Source organism: Cariama cristata, unplaced genomic scaffold (assembly GCF_000690535.1).
Source record: "Cariama cristata isolate BGI_N322 unplaced genomic scaffold, ASM69053v1 scaffold29031, whole genome shotgun sequence".
NCBI lineage: Eukaryota > Metazoa > Chordata > Aves > Cariamiformes > Cariamidae > Cariama > Cariama cristata.
The window spans coordinates 19,453-39,910 of NW_009601480.1; the positions used below are offsets into that span (position 1 = coordinate 19,453).

General features: G+C 36.0%; 1 protein-coding gene across 1 annotated transcript in view; it reads right to left on the reverse strand.

The window, feature by feature from the left end:
• The window catches only part of CABIN1 (calcineurin binding protein 1), a gene marked incomplete at both ends in the record, with an annotated part of 44,117 nt that overhangs the window by 14,717 nt on the left and 8,942 nt on the right, over positions 1–20,458 (reverse strand). Inside the window, 12 exons of the mRNA XM_009710479.1 lie at positions 1,037–1,045; positions 2,740–3,001; positions 4,978–5,123; positions 5,534–5,740; positions 7,294–7,455; positions 13,433–13,548; positions 13,785–13,944; positions 15,448–15,684; positions 16,520–16,714; positions 17,472–17,621; positions 18,863–19,050; positions 19,316–19,394. Coding sequence (XP_009708781.1) covers positions 1,037–1,045; positions 2,740–3,001; positions 4,978–5,123; positions 5,534–5,740; positions 7,294–7,455; positions 13,433–13,548; positions 13,785–13,944; positions 15,448–15,684; positions 16,520–16,714; positions 17,472–17,621; positions 18,863–19,050; positions 19,316–19,394 — 1,911 coding nt within the window. The remainder of the gene's footprint in view (positions 1–1,036; positions 1,046–2,739; positions 3,002–4,977; positions 5,124–5,533; positions 5,741–7,293; positions 7,456–13,432; positions 13,549–13,784; positions 13,945–15,447; positions 15,685–16,519; positions 16,715–17,471; positions 17,622–18,862; positions 19,051–19,315; positions 19,395–20,458) is intronic.

The window sequence follows — 20,458 nt, forward strand, 5'->3', positions numbered from 1 at the left end:
GCGATCGAACAAAGTGTTGAGAATACATGAATTTACTGTGGCTGGGATGAAAAATTCTAAAAATACACTCCTGCATACAAAAGTACATAAACAAGGTACATCATTTAAAACACTTTGAACCTAAAAGATCCAAGTGATCAAATACATCCTGACGACCCACAAAATGTGTTTATGGATAGGTTTTTGCTCCTTCCAGTAACTGCAGACACAAATAACCAGAACAAAACAGTAAGACAGAAGTGTAAGAATATGCATATAAATATATATCTGAAAAATAACAAACCAATATACATGTTGTCCTGGTTTCAGCTGGGATAGAGTTAATTTTCTGCTTAGTAGCTGGTACAGTGTGTTTTGGATTTAGTATGAGAATAATGTTGATATTACACCGATGTTTTAGTTGTTGCTAAGTAGCACTTAGGATAAATTAAGGATTTTTCAGTTTCCCATGCTCTGCCAGCAAGCAGGTGCACAAGAATCTGGGAGTGAGCACAGCCAGGGCAGCTGATCCAAACCAGCCAAAGGGATATTCCAAACCACAGAACATCATGCCCAGTATATAAACTGGGGGGAGTTGGCCAGGAGGGGCCGATCACTGCTCAGCATCAGTCAGCAGGTGGGGAGCAACTGCATTGTGCATCACTTGTCTTTTCTGGGTTTTTTTTTGTTTGTTTGGGGTTTTGTTTTGGTTTTCGGTTTGGGTTTTTTTAAACATTCCTTCTCATTACAATTTTTTTAATTATTACTGTTAGTATTGTATTTTATTTTACTTTAGTTATGAAACTGTCCTTATCTCAATCCATGAGTTTTACTTTCTTTTCCCAATTCTCCTCCCCATCCCACTGGGGGGAGGATTGAGCAAGTGGCTGCATTGTGCTTAGCTGCTGGCTGGGGCTAAACCACGATGTGTCTACAAAAACGTTACCACTTTTTCAAAGCTGTAATTATCTTAACTTTTCAAAGTTAAATTACTTATTCTGTTCCGCAACTACAGTCTGCTAGAGCCACTATGGACCACCATCATTTGTGAAGAAACGTATTTCATCTTGCTTGCAATGCCTCTAATTTTGAGCTGAATAATGGCAAGAATACTCTCTTCCCCCCGCCAAAGAAATGAAAACCAGCAGCATAAATTAAAGTTAACTGCCAATAAAGTCACATAAAAAAACTTGGTCAAAAGATGCATTCATGTGATTTTCTGTCTTTGAAAAAGAAGTTTATAAATTTAAATTGTTGGGCTATAACAGTATCCTAAACACTTGTTGCACTTCAAGAACTGTAACATAACCTTTCCTTTCCTAGCGATTTTGTAAGAAGAGAATAATAAGGGGTTTACGCATAAGAAACACATTCCTGAAGAGATATATCTCTGGAAGGGAGATTATATTGTTCCAATTTATCTTTTATTATAAAGATATTTTATTATAGAGCTTTTCTTAGTAAATTTTGCATTTTTAATATGTTCACTTGAAAAAAGGAAGATTCAAGTAGTCTTAAATAAACATTCTGATTTAATCCACAATTTAAAGATGGCTGCTCTTTTATCTGAAAATACGAGATAACTCCAGCATTATCCCTGGACTTCTTCAGCAAGTCCCTCATAGCCAAGAGGCCACAAGACAGTAAGACCAAATTTTTGATAGATCAAAGGCATAAAATGTAATAACTTCATTTTTAGAGTAGTTAATTTTGGAGCTCTTGGATGTAATAACCCTCAGAAAGAAAACTCTATTGATAGTTGCCATTTCAAACATACTATTTAATAAACCATTTGTTCTCCTTTAATATGCATGTTTACACCGTCTTTCTTCTTAGAGGGTCAAATGCTGTGTAAGTGTCTATGGGAAGTGCAATATTAATACTGTTATGTAGGCAGCTCAGATGCAAGACTCATCACCTTGCTGTAAATATGCTCTCCTGGAAACAAAGGATGTTCCCAATACAATTCTTCATAGTTCAAACACTAAAAGTTTTCACAAATTACAGCAGATGATCTGGAGTAGTACTTCTTTTTTTCATTTTGCTTCCAGTTGTGGACTAAATAATATTTGTAAGTCAGAACAGTTAAATCAGAAATATAGTTTACTCATCCAAAAAGACAGACAAAACACTTCCCCTAGCAACTCTTACCACTGCCAGAATAGTTAGAATTGCTTGTTTTGGCTTAGGCATAAACTTCATAATAACGCTAACTTCTTCAGCATTGTCATGCATAAAGAGCTAATGAATTTATAACAGTTTTCTACGAAAACTCTATCAATCTCCTAATTCTGATCTTTTGTTTAAGTAAATAGCCCAAAAACATAGAAAAGGGGGAGAATGTCTTTAGATACAAGAGATGATATATGGACACAGATATCAGAGTAATTCCTGATCTTTTAAAGATTTAAATATGTATATATTTCATCTTTTCCTGGAAACACTGTATGACATTTACAGAAATGTAAGGTAAATATAATCCCCCTTTCCAGGTTACAATAATTTTGTGTCACCTTCGAAAGATAATTCAAAGATCAGGCTCAAACTAATTTTACAGAGGAAAAAGAAAGAAAAAAACCCTTTAAATACTGCTTGACACCAGCAGCTTATATGAATATTAGAATTTCCAGTATTACTAAGTAACCATACAGTTTCCTATGTGGTATACAGCATGTAAATATTTAATTTAAAAAAGTTACTATGTTAGAAAAGATCATTTAAAATAGCTCAGATTTCATACTGCTCTCAGTTAGATCCCACCTGCTGCACAACTTCAGGAGGGAGTTCTAATTTCCACTGCTTAAGCTGCCGGGATGCAAAAGAATGTAGGGCATAGGAAATGGTGCCGTATTCTATCCATAAGGAGAGATTAGAGCTGTCAATCTCTAGGGCTCGCTTGAAGCAATTCAAGACAGGAGTAGAGTGCTTCCAGATTGGGCCATCACTTTTCAATTCATTGGAGTTCAACTTGTCCTGAATACGACTTGCTCGAGCCAGAGCCATGCCAGCCCACGAATCAAACCTACGCAAGCAAGAACATAACACATTAACAATTTCCACCCTAAACGTTACACTGCATGGCATAGATAAGATTCATTTTGTTACATCTGCAACTTTCTCTTCCTTTCATCATACGCTCTCTCAAAACAGATTTCTGCAACTCCTTCTCCCCTCATAGTGGAACAGAGGCTGTACAGCCTAAATCATACTGATTTTATTAAAAATGGTTTCCTAATAAAGCACTGTCCGCAGTAATTGTCACACATGAAAAACAGATGAAACAACAAGGTTTATTTGCTATGCAAAAATAGCATATCTATACTTCTAATGGCAGCATTCCCATTGATTTCTTTTCTCGGTAACCACGCTGTCCAGTCCAAACGCTGTCACCCTTTATTTCTGTAGGCCAGCAGACAGTCATTACGACATTTTGTATTGTTGGACTGAACCGTGAATGGTCTTTATCATCGTCATCATTTTCCAACATAAAAATCACAAAACCCAAAATGCATTCATGTAGGAAAATTCCGATGAACAATAAAGATTGCTTACTGAGGGGACTGTTCAGGATCTAGTCCTGTGTTTATCAGATCATTGACAATACAGTCTGAAGAGCAGTTTCCGCAGTTCATAATCTCCCATTAACATCTGGGGTTAATGGCTCTGGAATTTTTCAATTTTACCATGATTCTAACACCAAAGGAATAATCATAATGTTCTCACATTTTTGCCTGTAATTTCTTGCCGATTTCAATTGAAAAACCATTTCTGGGTCAAGTGACCTCAACAGTCAGATTTCTGAGGGGAATGGAAGGGGGAATGTAATCTAGACATTTGAAGAAGTAACATCTCATATGACTGGGGTAAAAATACTATGCTACCACATAAAGCATCTTCTGAGCAACAAAATATCGCATATTAAAGTAAAAATGCATTCCACTCATTTATTTATGAATTTAGGTTTTAAAGGATCAAAATTACAGAAAAATAAGGGTGGGATGGGGTGTGTCATAATTTCTTTATCAGGCTTCAAACAAAAGTTTTAGCAATCTGCCAATCACAGGTCCCAGACTACATGCTTTAGTAACATTAAACTACAGCTATTTTCTCTGTAGATTTCACATGTAAAATTGCTCTGTGCCTTCACCTTCCCTTTTGTCTCTGTTATGTGACTGGATTTAGAAATAGTCCTCTTGTCTCAGAATCTATCAAACTAGGGGTTTTGTCACTGACCCTGATCTATCGAGAAGAATTAAAATGATACCTAACATCTAATATGCAAACTCTATAATTTAATCAATAAATTCAAAGATTATTTGACTTCATTTTAGAACACTTATTCAAAACATTCTTTATTTTTAAGATGACAGTGCTTAATCTTGATGGTATTTCAGTAAGTTGTAAATTATCAAGAAACAAGGCGTTTTAGTTTAAATATCACTCAAATACTTTACTTGAGCTCATATTCTCCGAGTTGTTTTCTAACAGCAAGATCAACACTTTCAGAAAGAGGTCAGCCTAAACAGATAATCCACTAAAGGATGCTATTTGTGCTACAGCTATGCTATTAAACAGTGACATTTTTCACTCCTTGTCATGTATGAACATGCCAAAACAGAGAACAAAAGATGTAAAAGAGAACTATTGATTTGGTCCTTGCCCTTTGCAGTTATTCTTGATTTTAACTTAGCTCTCCCTTCCCCCCTTTCATTTCTGGGTTTTAATTTCAAAACAACCAAATATTTAACACTAGGTTTTGGCTTTTGTTTTGTTTGTTGGGTTGTTTTAGAGATGCTCTTAATTATAAAATTGACCTATGATAATGGAGTGCAGGTAGGTTTTGTAGGGGTTTTTTTTGTTTGGTTTTGGTTTTTTTGTTTGCCTGTTTGTTCATTTTAAACTCCTGAAACCAAAATAAGTATCTTTTGTTGTCTGCTTTTCAGTACTGAAAGAAGTGAGAAGAACAAATGATGTGCAGCAGGACTCAATAATACTGACCTGTTTGGACAAATACAAATGTCGTGCATGTAAAATTTAATGGCCTTAGACTGTTCTTTATTCTTGAAATGATAGTCTGCCAGAAGATAGTACAACTCAGTCACCACTGGTGGAGAATAGTCTGCACCATCTGGGAGAGATGGTGCCTGAAAATGAAAAAAAAAAAAAAAAAAAAGTAAAGGTTCACATTAAACAAAATGTTCATATTAAGTGAGCTGCATACTTGTTTCTTCCTTGTAGTGAAAGTAGCCTTTTCATCACAGAATATGAAAGTATTGAATATGAAGACAGCGAAAGCATTCCACAGATACACAGAGTACTTACAAACACTAATGACTATCTCATACTGACTCCATATTAATCAATATTACATCTTGCCATTCCAAGACTAAAAGCTTTAGTGGTGTCATTCTTATTTCATTTAACTGCAATTACCTGAGGAAATCTAACATCATGGAATAAATCATCCCCTGAACTATCTCAAAGTCAACATAAAAATAACAATAATTTTTACTCCTTTCAGTTTGGTGGGTTTTTTTAAGGCAATTAATTATACCTTGCTGCATGTTCCTTCAATATAGGCAGATACAGTATCTAGGCTCAGCATAGGCTTGTCTGTTCGAGGAACAATTGTAGCAGTCTTCTTCAAAAGGTTGGCCAAATCGGCAGACACAGTACTGGTTTTGTAACTATCAAATTCCGGAAGAGTTTTAGGCTTAAAATATTCAAACATGAACAAAGCATCTTCCCATGTCAGATCAACCTGAAGAGGAAGATAGATTCAAAATTCAAAAGTCTCCTAATGATGAGTTTCTATGGCTTTTCTAGTTTGTAAGAATACATATTGCATTAGCAGGAAACAAATTAAACTTCCCAAGAATAGAACAACTAAAGGTGACATTAATTTATGCTGCTCACAAATACAGCATACTGCTCACTGATTTAAAAGACTAAGGTATTGGGCTGTAACTTAGTGTATGTCACTGAGAAATAAAGTCATTCTACTTGCTTAGAAGAGTTGCTCAGAAAAGTTCTTTATAAGCAAGAATCAGTTGGAAGCATCCTGAGTGACACTGAGATCATGGGTAAGATATAGAGGAGAAAAGCTCTACACCTTCAATCTCAAACTCAAGTAAGAAGAATAAATAACATGGAAATCAGACAAAATTCTGAGACTCAAAAATCTTCAAACTCTCTACACAGAAAGGTACTTTCAGAATTTACTCCTCATTTTCCCTTGACTTTTCTGTCTTGAAAACAATAAAAAAAAATATTACAGTTTGCTTCTGTTACATGAAGTTTTTCTCCTTTTATCGTTCATCTTATTCCTTACAGTGAATTTTGCTTCTGTACTGAAAACGAGGAAGTCGCATTACTAAAAATCAATTTGTCAATGATTTCAATAAGAACTTTTTCATCCAGAATTGCCCAAATGTAACAGATTTATTTGGGAGGTGGGGTGGGGGGTAGAGGGTAATCTCCTTATACTTCCATTTTTCTTAGTTATTCCCATCTTCTCTCAGGTACATTGAAAAGACAGAATTCACAAATATTCAATAGTAATAACATAACAGTATTTGTGAATTTAAAAAGGTCTGTTCAAAGGAGCCAGACAATTTTTTTGCTTGCATGAAACTGTTTTTCATTTATAATTCTATGATCACTTGCATTTGGTAAATGCAAAATCACCTGAGGTTTTTGAACAAAATCAGTGTGTTTCAAGGCAGATGACTGTTGACTTGCTTTTCCTATCCTATCCTTAATACTACAACCTTCTTCCCAAGGCACAATGTAGTAGCTGCTCTCCCAATCTCAACTGAATTTCACACATTTCTCTTAAACAGCTACCAGATAGTTACCATCACAGATTTCAAAATAAGCTGTAATACAATTCACTTGCATAATTTTTAACAGAGACATTTTACACTTTCATAAACTGAAAGGTTGGCTGCTAAAATTTTCTTCGCTCAAGCTGAATTTTTTCCTCTCTAATTTTCCTCAAACTTGAACTTCTTCTCTGTTGAAAACAGAAAAGTCATGGCTCAACAAATCGATTTGTCAATAGTCTCAAAATGGCAGACTACCATGAATAAAACTATATTAGCATTTCACTTTAAATATCTGACCTTCTGTATTCATAAAGGTTTCTGTATTTTTTAAAACATTTATTTTCTACAATATGTAAAATATATAAATTTTACAAGGAAATAAAAGTAATTTTTCTCCAAAATATATTAAGGTGCATTAAAACCAAACAAGAGTGTATCTGTCATCACTTCAGGATATTCCACTGACATTAAATAATACATATCTTACCTGCTGCACTGAATGTTCTTCTAGGTACCTTGCTTTGCTTTTCTTGCTAGGGAAACCATATAAACAATAAAAACACTGTTCCAAGGCTGTTTCCAGCTCTTCTTTGTATGGATGAGTATCTTCAGAAGTGGATGCTGTAAGTTCTTTTTGTAGTACCTGAACCTACACCACCACAAAAATCAACGAAAAAGTCATCTGCAAGCTGAAGATTGCATTAAGTTACCTAGATGTCTGAAGGCAGAGGATGAAAATGACATTAAGGAACTACATGTATTTTTCCCCACTTACAACCAAATGTTACCCATATTTCTGTAAACTGGTCTCACACAAGTAATTTCAATGGCACTGCAATAAAGTGCTTTTATTTTTTTTCTATATTAATTCATGAACTCTTGTCTTTAATCAATGAGATTAGATATCAGCTTAATGTTTCAGATTTAAGATCATTCAAAGTTTTCCACTACACAAGAAGTTGCTTCTGTGAATATAAACACTACAGTATCAACCTTGTGAATAGCGAAAAAGTACAGAAGAATTTCTGCTGTAATTCACAAACATCAATTTCCTCTGCATGGAAAAAGGGGAATGGAGAGGACTTTGCAGAAAAAGAAGGGATGGCTAATGAAAATCTGGCTAACAGGGATATAGAATTGCACAGTATGAATAGTATTATACAGACAGCTACACATCAAGGAAAGTGGCTGGATTGATCCCAAATGATTAAACAGCGTAGCAAGTTGCTATCTTTAACTTCAATATTACAAGAAAAAGTACCCATCAGTAGCATATTTTGGAAGATGCTATTACTCTAAAACATTCATGAAAGACAAAAGGTAATTCTTTGAAAATTTTCACTAAGCTTCCTTAAAATGCAAACCAAAAAAGGATACATTGTAATTGACAAGGCAAAATTCTGTCATTTTACAGGCAAGAAGCTTGTTTGTAAATGCTGGGATTAACTATAAGATGTTAATTTAATTCTCTTCTGCTTAAAAGATCTGTGTAAAAGAACAAGGTACCATTTATTAAGAGCCAAAACCCTGGAAGATAAAAGTAAAGACAATTCTTAGAAGACATTTCAATGAAATTTTGAGTCACAGCAATCATCTTTGAGTCACAGCAGACACCTTATTTCCACCACTTTTCCTGTAAGAATTTGTGAACGTTTGACACTTATGAAAAGTGCAGATAAATAAGCTGAAAGTAAGATGTAAGCATCACAGCACACTGTAACAAAAGCATATTTCTACCGCTGCAAACAAAATCACATCTAACACCAGTAACAGAATTCTCACTTGAACAGTGCTCAAAACAATCTCCTGTGCTCTTATTCAGCTTTGAAATTCTTGGCAGTAACCCAGAATTGTTTTTCATAATTCAGACTTGGATTATTGCTAAAGGATTTAACTACATAGTAACATCTTATCTTGCACATCACCTTCAGCCACAAGCGACACAATGTACTTGAGTAGACAGTTCACATACCAAAGGTGATCATTTAATACTAGTCTATAAAACATACTTTTGTTTAACATTCTTGAGGCTGCCTTTCTCTTCAAATAATTCATCCCATTTCATCTTTGTCTTTCCTTACCCTTCCAACACCCTCTTGTCTCTGAAAACTAAATTCTTGTGCTCAGCAATACTATAGTATGTTTTAAGTGGGCAATTCTGCAACTGAAAGTTGAAGATTTTGTTCCAAGTACCTGATGACATTTGCAAAGATCTAGCTGTAAATACATTCACAGGTCTCAATTATCTGTAGTTTATCCAAGTTCACAGGGCATACTACCCGACTCCCCAGGCTGTGGATACAGGCGCACTACACAGACACAATTTAGATTCATCACTTAGGAGCACCGCATCTGAGGGCAAGCTTGAGTCTGGCAACAGGCTCTCTCTTTTCATGAAGCACAGTGCCTGAGCTAATAAGCCCTCTGGACCCAGGGCAGAGCCATGCAGAGGCATCTCAGGTATATCAGCGTTACGCTCCTAATACCAGGGAGACTGAGGAGAGTAGGATGCAGAGAGCATCTAACAGTCCTACACTGAATCAGCCTCAGTTCAAACCCTCCTCATTAGCTCCAGCCCTGCCAGGGTGAGCTGACTCCTGCAGCATCCCTCAGGCTCTCTGCGCCATCCTTCCTAGTTGTCTAAATTACTGTCCTAGACACACTGCTGCTGAAATGCAGAGGTAGATAGGGTCTGGCACTGAGCTGTGCCTAATAAGCTCCAGGGAGTCCTGAGAAAGGAAATTAAGAGATTCCCAAGTAGCTCTATGCAGAACTAATCATGATTTTCTCTTGGCTGAAGGTAACAATGAAGTCAAGCTGAATCTGTAAAGTGCCACTGAAATATCCCTGTAGAGCACTGCCCAGTGAATGGTACACTACCGTATTACCTGGGTTTTGCCAACAGCCAGGCTATCCCAGGCTGTCAGTACTCTGCACAGTGAAAAGCTGACAGTACTTCTGTTTCTAAGCTAAGCATAAAGCGAGGAAACAGCAATACACAGAAATATTCTCATTCAACCATGGGCAATTTCTGTTGTGGTGTAACAACTAGACGTGAAGGAAAAATCTTTAAAAAGTCAACAATGAATGGGTAACTCCTTTCATCTAATAATGCTACAGCATTACTGCCCAGACACCCATTTCTGGAGCCTATTAGATCTTCTAACACAGTCATTGGAACAACAGAGCAAAGAACAGCATTCAGACACAGAGAAGCGAAGGACTGAAGTAATTAATTCTTCATTCTCATCATCTTCGTTCAATAGATGACCTCTATATGTATATTTGAAGTTACATTTAGTTAATAACATGAAAACAATAGAATTACTATTTTTTTCAGTCTGTGGTATAAAATCAAGGCAGGTATAATCAAACAAGTCAAATTTATCAACAGCAGAACAGCCAAATACATCACAGCTTCAGGACCAAATCCGGGTAATACCACACGGTCTGTGAGCGATCAATAGCATTGCAGATGCACAACTGAGGACAGACAATGGCCTGCAAATCTTTACTCTTGTGATTTGGAAGAAACAAATAACCAAGTTTAACCACAAAATCGAAAAACTGAATTTTCCTGCGTGACAGTTAAATATGCTCTTTTTTACATGATAAATAGTATTTACCTATATTGAAAGTGTACAAACTTTACATAACACTTGACAAATTCAGTTCTGTGAAGTGAGCAACTTATTTAGAATCACTGAGACAAGCTGAATGTGGAATCCCACTGAGTTATTTTAGCATCAACTTTAAAGAAGTAATACTACAGTTCTTCTCCATTTGTGAATGATGTACAGTACTATCACACTGCTTGGTTATTCCTACTTCTTTTTCAAATCCCAGGAACAAAATAAAATACTAGTGCAAGAAGCAAAACAGGAGAAAATTCAGAAGAAAACAATTATTCTTCTCAGCAAGGTAAGTCCAAAGAACAATGGAAATTATGACAGGAAATAAACGGTTCTCAGGTTTATTTTCAATTTTATATCAACACTCAGAAGTTGATTTCTATTATTCACCAGATTTTAGAAAACTGACTTCCAAACAGAGAACATAACTTTTTTATTCTAATACTCAGGTATGCTCTCATTCTTCTTACATTCACTATTCTGAATTTTTCTTTTCTTTAACATAAGAGTTCTCATAATTAAGACTTTTAAATATCATTTTGATTACTGAACATAAATGAGCATGATTCTTGACTTCTTGTCTTTGTTAGAAGAAACCACCCTTCAACGTATTTTTAAAAGCAAAGACTATATCCATATTCTTCCACTTAAAGGTCACTAACACTTGAAACTTGGTCTCACAATCTGTGACGACAGAAAAATGTCTTTAAACTTTTAAGTTTGCCTTATACAAATCTAAAACACTTCAAGCTTCATCTGACAGCAACAGTTACAGTATTTCTGGTTAAAAAAAAAAAGAAGTCCATGTACTGAGTTGCTCAGCTTTGCAGCCAGCTATCCACATCCCTACTACCAACTATCCACATCCCTGCTGCATCCATTTCTACATTTAACATCCTTGACAACATGATCATGTATATCAAGGATAACCCCTCCACCCCTTTCAGCACAAATAAGACTTCCACCCAAGTTCTTTCTTCATCTTGAACTAGCAACATTTGTGTTCTGGAGAACAATACAACAAAAATCAAAACCAAGGAAAAATCCTACACAAAATAAGTTATGCAATGTTTTACAAAAGCTTTGAAAAAAGTCAAGTCTTTTCTGCATTTTTACTTCATATGAATGCTAAGATTATCCTTCAAACACAAGATGGTTATCTTCAGCAATACCTAATTTTGCCTGTCTTCAGAGGTACTATACATTATAATGAAATCATGATGAACTCAGCATTGTTCAATAGAAAACATCTGAAGTGGCTACATACGACACTAAGTATTTCCCTTTCCCCCTTCAGTCCATTATTTTAAATCCCTTTTATCCTTGTGTTATTGGACTGGGAGAAAAAAGAAAAGCACACCTGAATGTAATTGAGGCTAATTAACAGCACATGGAAGGAAACAAAAGTTTCCATTGTTATGTCATGTCTGTCTCACCTATGTATAACTGAGTAGAATTCTGTTTCTCATACTATCAATTATGAGTGTTAAATCTACTTAACTGCAAAAATCCTTATCAAATATTTGAACTCTGAGGAAATAAAGGTATGGTATACAAGAAAACTGGTCTCTCTCAGGAAGAAGAGCTATGCAACATTACTAGCAATCACTTCAACAGCATTTTTCCACTTAAGATATTTGGTACTCATTTCTGGGGAATTAACTGGCTCATTCTCCATGCTATGGTTTCAATACTTTCTGGCATCACACTCCTTGTGGGGAGCCGGGGTTATCTGCTCCTACAGCAAACTCTGCTAAGCCCACTTACTTTTTTTCCTGTCTGAAAGGCTGAAGTGCAAACCCACCAGAACACACTGCTGAGATGGCACACAGCTGTCGCCCAAAGTTCGCCTTTTCTATCCTGCCTAACTTACCTCCTGGCTGGAGGACAAAAGCCATGGTCACTGCTGGAATATTGGAGCAGGAAGCATGCTCCGTCCACACAGACAGCTTACCTTCCAGCAAGACATTTGAGAGATAAGCAGGAAAGATGGGATTTTCTGTTCTGTCTGTTATTTTTCCTGACACCCCCTCATGCACCCCCCCCTCTCTCTAGCTAGTAGATTTGAGCTGATTGTTCACCTTCAACAGTTGTGTTAGAATTGTTACTCTTACTTCTCAGAGGACAGCTGAAAATAAAGTTATTACCAAGTAAAATGTTATTCAAATATCTAAAATAAAATTCTGAATTTAAGTCAGAGTAAACCTTTGCTACAAGCAGGGCAGGGGTGTGGCTGAGCTACCAAACACAGAAGGAGAAGATAAAACTGGACATAGATTCAGTATTCAGGTATTCCCTTTCCACAGGTCACAAGCTGCAAGCAGTTTACAAAAAATAAAGCATTACCAAAAATAAAACACAAACAACCTCTAGGGCTTTACCACAGGAGAGAATATAAAAAAAAAAAAAAAAAGACAAATTACCACTCATGTGGATAAATGCTAATAAGCACCAGAAATTTTTTATTAGCTTCAAACACTACCTGTGATTATTTTTAAAGAGTAGAAGATGCACCTTCTGAAGCTAAGCACCATAAAATTCAAGTCATTCAACTGAAGTTTTATTAGGATCAGCAGCTGATATAAGCCACATTTCTCCTAAGTATTCAGAATAATTACTTAACACTTCTCGTGCCTCCTCTTTCAGGGCAAGGTAGATCATTTACTAATTCCCATTTAAGATGTTTTTATAGTACAGAGTTCGTTATCCAAAGGCATGTCCTGTCTGACAAAAAGTCCTGTTTAGAAAGCATACTGATGGGACAGGGGTCTGGAATAATAAGCCTTTGCTATTCAGATTAAACTGACTGAAATTTTCATGTGCTTATCTGGGAGAAGAAGAAAAGTGGATTTAAAAGCGTATTTTTAACATGAAGACAAGGCAATAGACATCTCATATAAGGTTGAAGTTGTTCCCTGCTTTGAGGTGAGGGCTGACCAGATGACTTTCAGAGATCCCTTCCAACTTAAATTATTCTATGATGCTAACACTTACATAGAACTTGAGAAGAGCACCGTCTGAATTGCAACACCAGGATCTTCTTCCCAAATACTCATGAGCAGTGTTCAGCAGCATGAGTGAAGAAGGCAACATAGGTGTATCGGGACTCACTGGAAGAAAGAAGTTGGTAATATTTAAGTAGCACAGAACTGAGTGAAATCCAACTAGCCAATGCTTCAACTGGCAAAAAGAAGTTTCCTGTGTGATAAGAAAGTGATGTTTGCATACCCCTCTACTCTCTTCAGCCAGCAAGGTAAGATGACAAACAAGTATGCTCTTATTTATATTCCAGAGCTAGATGGTAAGGAGCTCAGCTCCAATATGTAAAAGTGAATTATTAACTCACCTTCTTCTCCCTGGTTCTCCTGCTGCTGCTGCTGGCAGCAAAGGGATCGAAAAGCATCTTCCTCATGCTGGATGATCCTGTGCAGGATAATCCATGGAAGCACTGAGGAAACGTATGGTTCTTTTGGTTCTTCCTGGACTGCCATGCTGCAGTCTATGGTCTAATAAAGAAATAGACATTATACAGAGAAAGTGATACAAAATAAACATCAGGTGTGAATCCTTTCCAAACAACCCAAAGTTAGTAATGCATTTTATCCTACGGAAATGATCTAAAGTTGAGTCTCAGCTTCTCACAATGACTGGTGGTAAAAGTCTTATAAATAAGATCATCTGGTACGGGGAAGAGTAGGAGACCATTTCCCATACCCTGACATTCCTCTTGCATCGTCATTTTCCAACTAGTTATTTCTCTGTTAATACCAGACACAAAGAATTCAAAGTAAGCAAACGCACAGCATAAATTCTTAGTGTTAGTAGGCCTCGTTACTGTACAAGAAATTTACCTACAACCCAGCAGGGAAGAGGAACTTAGTTAAAAGAATTCCTGAATTATTTACCAGGTCTTACAACAACCATTAAAGACCAACTAGAATCATTAACAGGTGCTACATAAATGATGTAACCAAATGAATTCTGAGCAACACAATGCTGTGTCATGGAACCGTTGCCCTAGCATTTCTCACACAACTGCCCATTTTATTGCCACAGTGCCAGAAATTTCTGATGTTCTACACTTTTCTCACATTCTTTCACACATACAACAGTTTTTCTATTGGTATTTATGTAGATAAAGAATCATATTTACTATTACTACAGAAACCATTTAGGATATTACAATGAATACCCTGTTCTCCAGAATTCCATTACATTCCATAACATAGTGACACACATACAACTTTACACCATGAGAGTATGATTCTGTGAGGAGTGAAGCTCCTTGGCTTTTACTGAAGTAAATGGTGATCTGAGAGTTGCAAGCACATTGAATTTTGACATTAACTAGACTAGCTTCTTGACAGAACTGAGAGTCTGCCATTTGGACTGAAAAATACTCATTTAAAAGTTTTAAGGTTTGAAAGTACCTTCTTTAAAAGGCTAAAATTAGCTGTATTTGTAATGCTAGAAACAGTCTGCACATCACTTTTTTCCCCTGCCCTCTTCTCATCACCCTCTCTGTTTTTACTGGAAAAACCCTTCACTTAGCCAGCACTGGCAAGCAACTCTACCATGTTCGTAGGACTTACGGGATCTTGTCTTCTAGCCCAAAGCACATACAGCCAAGATCAGCGCCATAACTTCCAAACGGCACACAGGCAGCTCAATCAGTCTTCGCACTATCACCATTTCAAATAGCGTAAGAAAATAGTGTTGTTCCTTGGGTTATCTTACTACCATTCTTTGATTATTGTAGGCAGCTCAGTGTTTGAAGGTACCTGCTGTTACTGATTCTAGCACAGGTGTGCTCAGTGCATCTCTAACATACTGAAATGAAAATGAAGACTATGAAGGTAATGCTCATCTTCCCTCAACCTTTTCCCAACAAAAATGTAACCCAAAACACCACTGCAAGTGGGTGGCAATTCAGACAGCAGCAGAGCTGTATCATGTCTGAAGGTCTGTAGCACACAATACCTCTTTCCTAGTGCAAGTGAACAGATTACCTGAATCAGGTTGTTTGTTAATCGAACAAGGCTTGGTGTTACAGAAGAGTCTTTCAGGATGCTGTTGGCTGATGATAATGAAGTATCTATTCCTGTGAGCAGTTGTGTTACCGTAGCAACCCACTCTTCTTTAGCAGAGGCTGTTGTCATATTAATCATCTGCTGAATTGCTTCATTCAAGGCAACTTCTGAGTGTTCAAAGCATTGCTTGTAATCTTTCAGTTTGAGCAGGGAGTCCTAGGGAATGTTATCAGGACAAAGAGTTAATTTTAAGCCATGAATGCACAGTAGGGCAAAATAATATGCTATATAGTTAATGTGGTTACTTTAATGGAACGGTACCAGAACACCTTTAAATATGACATTAAAAAAGGACAATAGGAGGTGCATGAACCCTGGATGACAAATATACAAGTAGGATCTAAATTTAAACAAAATAATCATTGGTTCAGTCCAGTTAAAAAAGCGTAAGTCTTTTTTTGTGCAACCTTTTTCCCCCCCCCCAAAAAAACCCGATAGGCTCAAATTGTTCCTATAGCTGAGCTCATTTGTACACTTATTTTCATAGTGTCAAATAAACTAAATCTATAGCAATTATACTGGATGTATCTATCACCAGTTTGTTATTCATGCAGGACAGATACACTACATCATAAAAGTCATTCATATGCTAGATAGCTTTTAAGTTTCAGAATGGTTGTAAATCACCATATAGTCAACATCACCAAAAGCAGGAAGTATTCACAGCAGACGCAGATAGCATGAATCCGTCCATAAGATGCCTCTGCAAATGATTCAAATTTATTTGAATTTACAATTTTTCTGGCCTTTTCATGTAGGCCTCAGACATCTTGTATCTTCAACCACATTCTCAGTTAGCAAAAGCCAGCATATTGCTAATTATGTTGATGAAGCTATGCTGTTCAGACCATGTACAGATTTGGTTCCACATTTTACTTTGTAAATAAGACTCGTTAACCATTAACATGCACTCTAGAAATCCTTTCATCCTGTTTTCAGGAATAAGTCCTAATCCTTTACTAAAAAAGATTTTTAAAGAAACAAACCAAACCTGTAGGAGAAGCAGCTGTGCTGGTCTCTCTGGTATGGATGTTACAAATTCCAGATGTTTTGCTCTGCCATAACCATTAAAGCATAATGTTGGACGAAGCAGATGCACCACTGCATTATAGTCCCCTGCCTCATACAGTCGCTGGATCTCTTCCAAAGACTGACATCTCTCCAGAGATTTTAGGTTCTTTTCAATCTGAAAACATCACAGATGGCACAATCCAACTTGAATTTTGTCTTCATATACATTTGACTGCTGACATTTCTCCTAGCAGTTTAGCTGTAAAGCTATGTGAACTCTACAGCTATATCCAGGAATATAAACCAGGAAGAAAACACCTACTATGTAACACTTCACCCATTCCACAGATTTTTAATTATTATATAGCGTATGACTTTAGTGCTGTAATGATTTTAAACTTTTTCGCCTCAAATCCCCAAAATCACACATTTCTACTCTGCAAGAATCATACATCAGATGGACTTCAAAAAGTGAAGATGGCATCTCCTGTGTTGGAGTTCATCCCCCAAAACAGCAATAGAAAGAACAGAAGATGAACATCCCTTTGTTTAAAAGTGTACGCAAATTGTTATGTGGAAAACAGACTGCTGAATTAAAGAGCTCATTCAAGCAAAAGTGAAATTTATGTTTAAGAACATAAAATAAAACACTAATCTAATAATCTTCTGTTCTACATGCAGCTGCTCTGGTATTTTTATTTTGCCTAAAAGCAATCTTAAGTTGTACACGATCAAGAGATCCAAAAGGTGTCTTTTTGAAAAGGAGACAATGGCCTTGACATCACCATTAAACTATGAACCTGTCCTTTCACTCTCAGTAGAATTCTAGGACAGATACAGTAAACTTCCATTACAAAAGAGTTAATTCATAGATGATCTTTGAAACTGGGAGGGATGGAGTGGGGAGAATACACCTGCAAATTAATTCTTACCTCTTCTAAAGAAACAACAGAATCAACATGTAGATTAGGTAATCGTATTACGATGCTGCATTCATTGCCAGATTTAGCTTGCATTGTAGTGGAGCTCTGTAGCATTTCAGTGCAAATATCATAGTTTTCAAGTGCCTGTTCCATGTCTCCCTACAGAAACACCACAGAGGAAAACAAACCAACCAACCCTGAGTTCTGTTTCTAAAGCATGTAGAAAATGTTTAAATTCAATGCAGACACTGCCAGTGTGATTACTGCATATCCTCCCAAATAAAAAACAAATCTAAATGACAAAAAAAAAAACCCAAACAAACAAAAACCCAACAAAAAAACCCCCACACCAGTATATCTTACCAGTGACTTTAATAACAGGTAAAACAAATAAAAGATTAATTTGGATTGCTAAAATCCCTTTCCTTTAAAAACATGGAAGAATAAAACAGTAGAAATAACTGTTCCATTTGTGCAAATAAAAACACTAAGTCAAGAAACATTCTTATATTCTGCAAAGTGAATGCATTCTACTTGCTCTGTCCAACTGAAGTAGATACTGAAATTGAGAGGTCAGTAGAGGAATGCAAGTTGCACAGGCAAAATATAACTCTATATTTGAAGAAAAAATGGCAATAGCCGTATAGGAACTTTCATTTTTCCTCAAGTTAGTTTATTAGAAAAGAATCCTTAGGTGCAAAAAAAAAAGAATGTAAGGAACTGGTTAGTTCACACTTACAAAATTGACTCACGTTATTAGCTGACAATTGACTTAAAACATAATTGATGCATAAACAAACTCTTCGATGGCCTGAGGAGGCAACACTTGGAGGAGGGAAAAAAGTCTGGGATTAAATAACACTTCTTTCAAACTGTTCCCTTAGTGACAGGTTTAAAACCCTCTGCTTCAAAATCTGCATATTAAATTAAATGTCTCCAAAAGAAGAATCATGGTACCTTGAAAAAGCAGAGGGGACAGTAATTAAACATACAGTCTGCTTCAGTTGAAAGCTGCATTTTAGGCTGTTTGGGACTTTGATAGTATCCACTAGTCGAGGTCCCAAAAAATTCGTGTTCTGCAGCTACACAGTACTACTCCAAATAACTTTGGTCCAAATACATTTTTTTAAAGCTGAACACGAGCTAATTTAAGCAAAGACTTACATATTAAACATAGCTGAATATTAGCTTAGCATGTGAGATCTCCTACTTAATTTCCACCTATACCATTAGGGATAGTTAATTATATAAAAAATGTAAAATGAAATCATTACGTTTTGAGTTGATTTTATCCACATGCTTAAACGAGCTGAGACTCCCAAATCAGCTGTAGCATCTCTGAACAACATCGATTTTAATTTCAGAAAAGTTTTATTTGTTAAACTGAAAGTAAAACAAACCTGCAGTGCTAGAAAGCGAGCTTTCAGCCAATATACTCGAGTGACAAATTCCATCCAGCCTTCCTCAAATAGATCTCGCTGTGAGGATGCAAATGAGAGCTGCAACAGGTCCCCTAAGAAATGAGTTCCTGGGAAGTCAGGACCAAACTTTCCATTCACAGAGGCAGCAGGGCAATTTCGTGGAGAAACTGCAAACCAATTAATTACATTTTATCATAAAGTTACTAGCATCCCATGAAGAGTCCCATATATTATTATTATTTCAAAAGTACTGATCTACTTTAAGGCAAACAATTGATAGACCAATAAAATACAGTTCTGTTCTATAAAATACAGATCTGAAAGATATTCATTAATAAAAAATAGCTCCAAAATCCAATGAATTCCTGGAAACATTTCTTCATATGCCTGAACTGTTTTTAGAGTCTGAAGAAAGTAACATCCAGTTCTCACCTGTAGAGCTCTTCCCTTTTGTCAGTAGCCACCGATCTAATTGCAGTTCCATGCAAGAAAGGCTCATCAACATCATGTCCTTTAGAAAAAGTATGGAGATATCAGAAAAGGGTATACAGGAAGAAACACATTAAAAGAAGAATAAAACAAACCTCACCATTAAATTTGCAATTTACTTCAAAGAAAACCTTCAATTTGTCTTCTTGGGATTTCTATTCCCAAGTTATAATTACTTCTTTCTCTGTCTAAAGGTGTATAATAGCATTTACAAATCAACAGGTACAAAACAAAACAATACTTAGAAGAAGCATTAAAAAAAAAATAATCTCAGCTCATAAAAGAAGGTAGTCAGAACAGCACTGCTTGATGTTAGAAAAAACTGACATTCTTATTTTTGTATCTATCTGGCTCACATAAAACTATATTAAATTGCTAAATCATGCTAAAAGCATGTTTCCAGAATATAGTAGAAGTACTGATATTTGAGAAATAAAAAGTCTATATCCTATAATTTTTTCAGTATTTATCTCCATAAGACTGAGTATGTACTCTAGTCTTATCGGCTTATTAATACTTCCTGGATAAAGTTCAGGAGTATATTAAAAATCAGGTCACCATGGATCTCTGCCAGGTAGTTTTATGTAGGGAATAATATACTATTTTCTGATTAAATTCACAGGAATAAGGGCTACAGGTCCAGCTGTAAAAAAACAGGTGCTTGTGAAAAGGTTCAAAAGTCCATACACATTATCAGAACAGCCCTTTAGAATCTGAAAAACTTGAATTTATTACACTCAGGATAGCTTGCAGGTCAAGTTTAAAATAAACTCAAGGATGAAAAAGAATAGACAAGCACAAGAACAGTGATTTTTAACAGTATAGCTACAAAGTCTTGACTTCTTAAGTTTTAGATACAAGCAAGCAGTTATGCAGTCATAATGAGAACCAAGGGAATACTTTTATAAATATATTTACATTTGTTTAAAAAAGGTATGTATATATGAAAAATACACAGAAAAACAAAAGTCACAGGATGTATAAAAGATTTAACAACTGCTACATAGGGACACTTTTGTTTGTTTGTTTTGTAAACTAAGTCAACGGAACATACTTTTCAGAATTAATTTTTCATTTGCAAAAAAG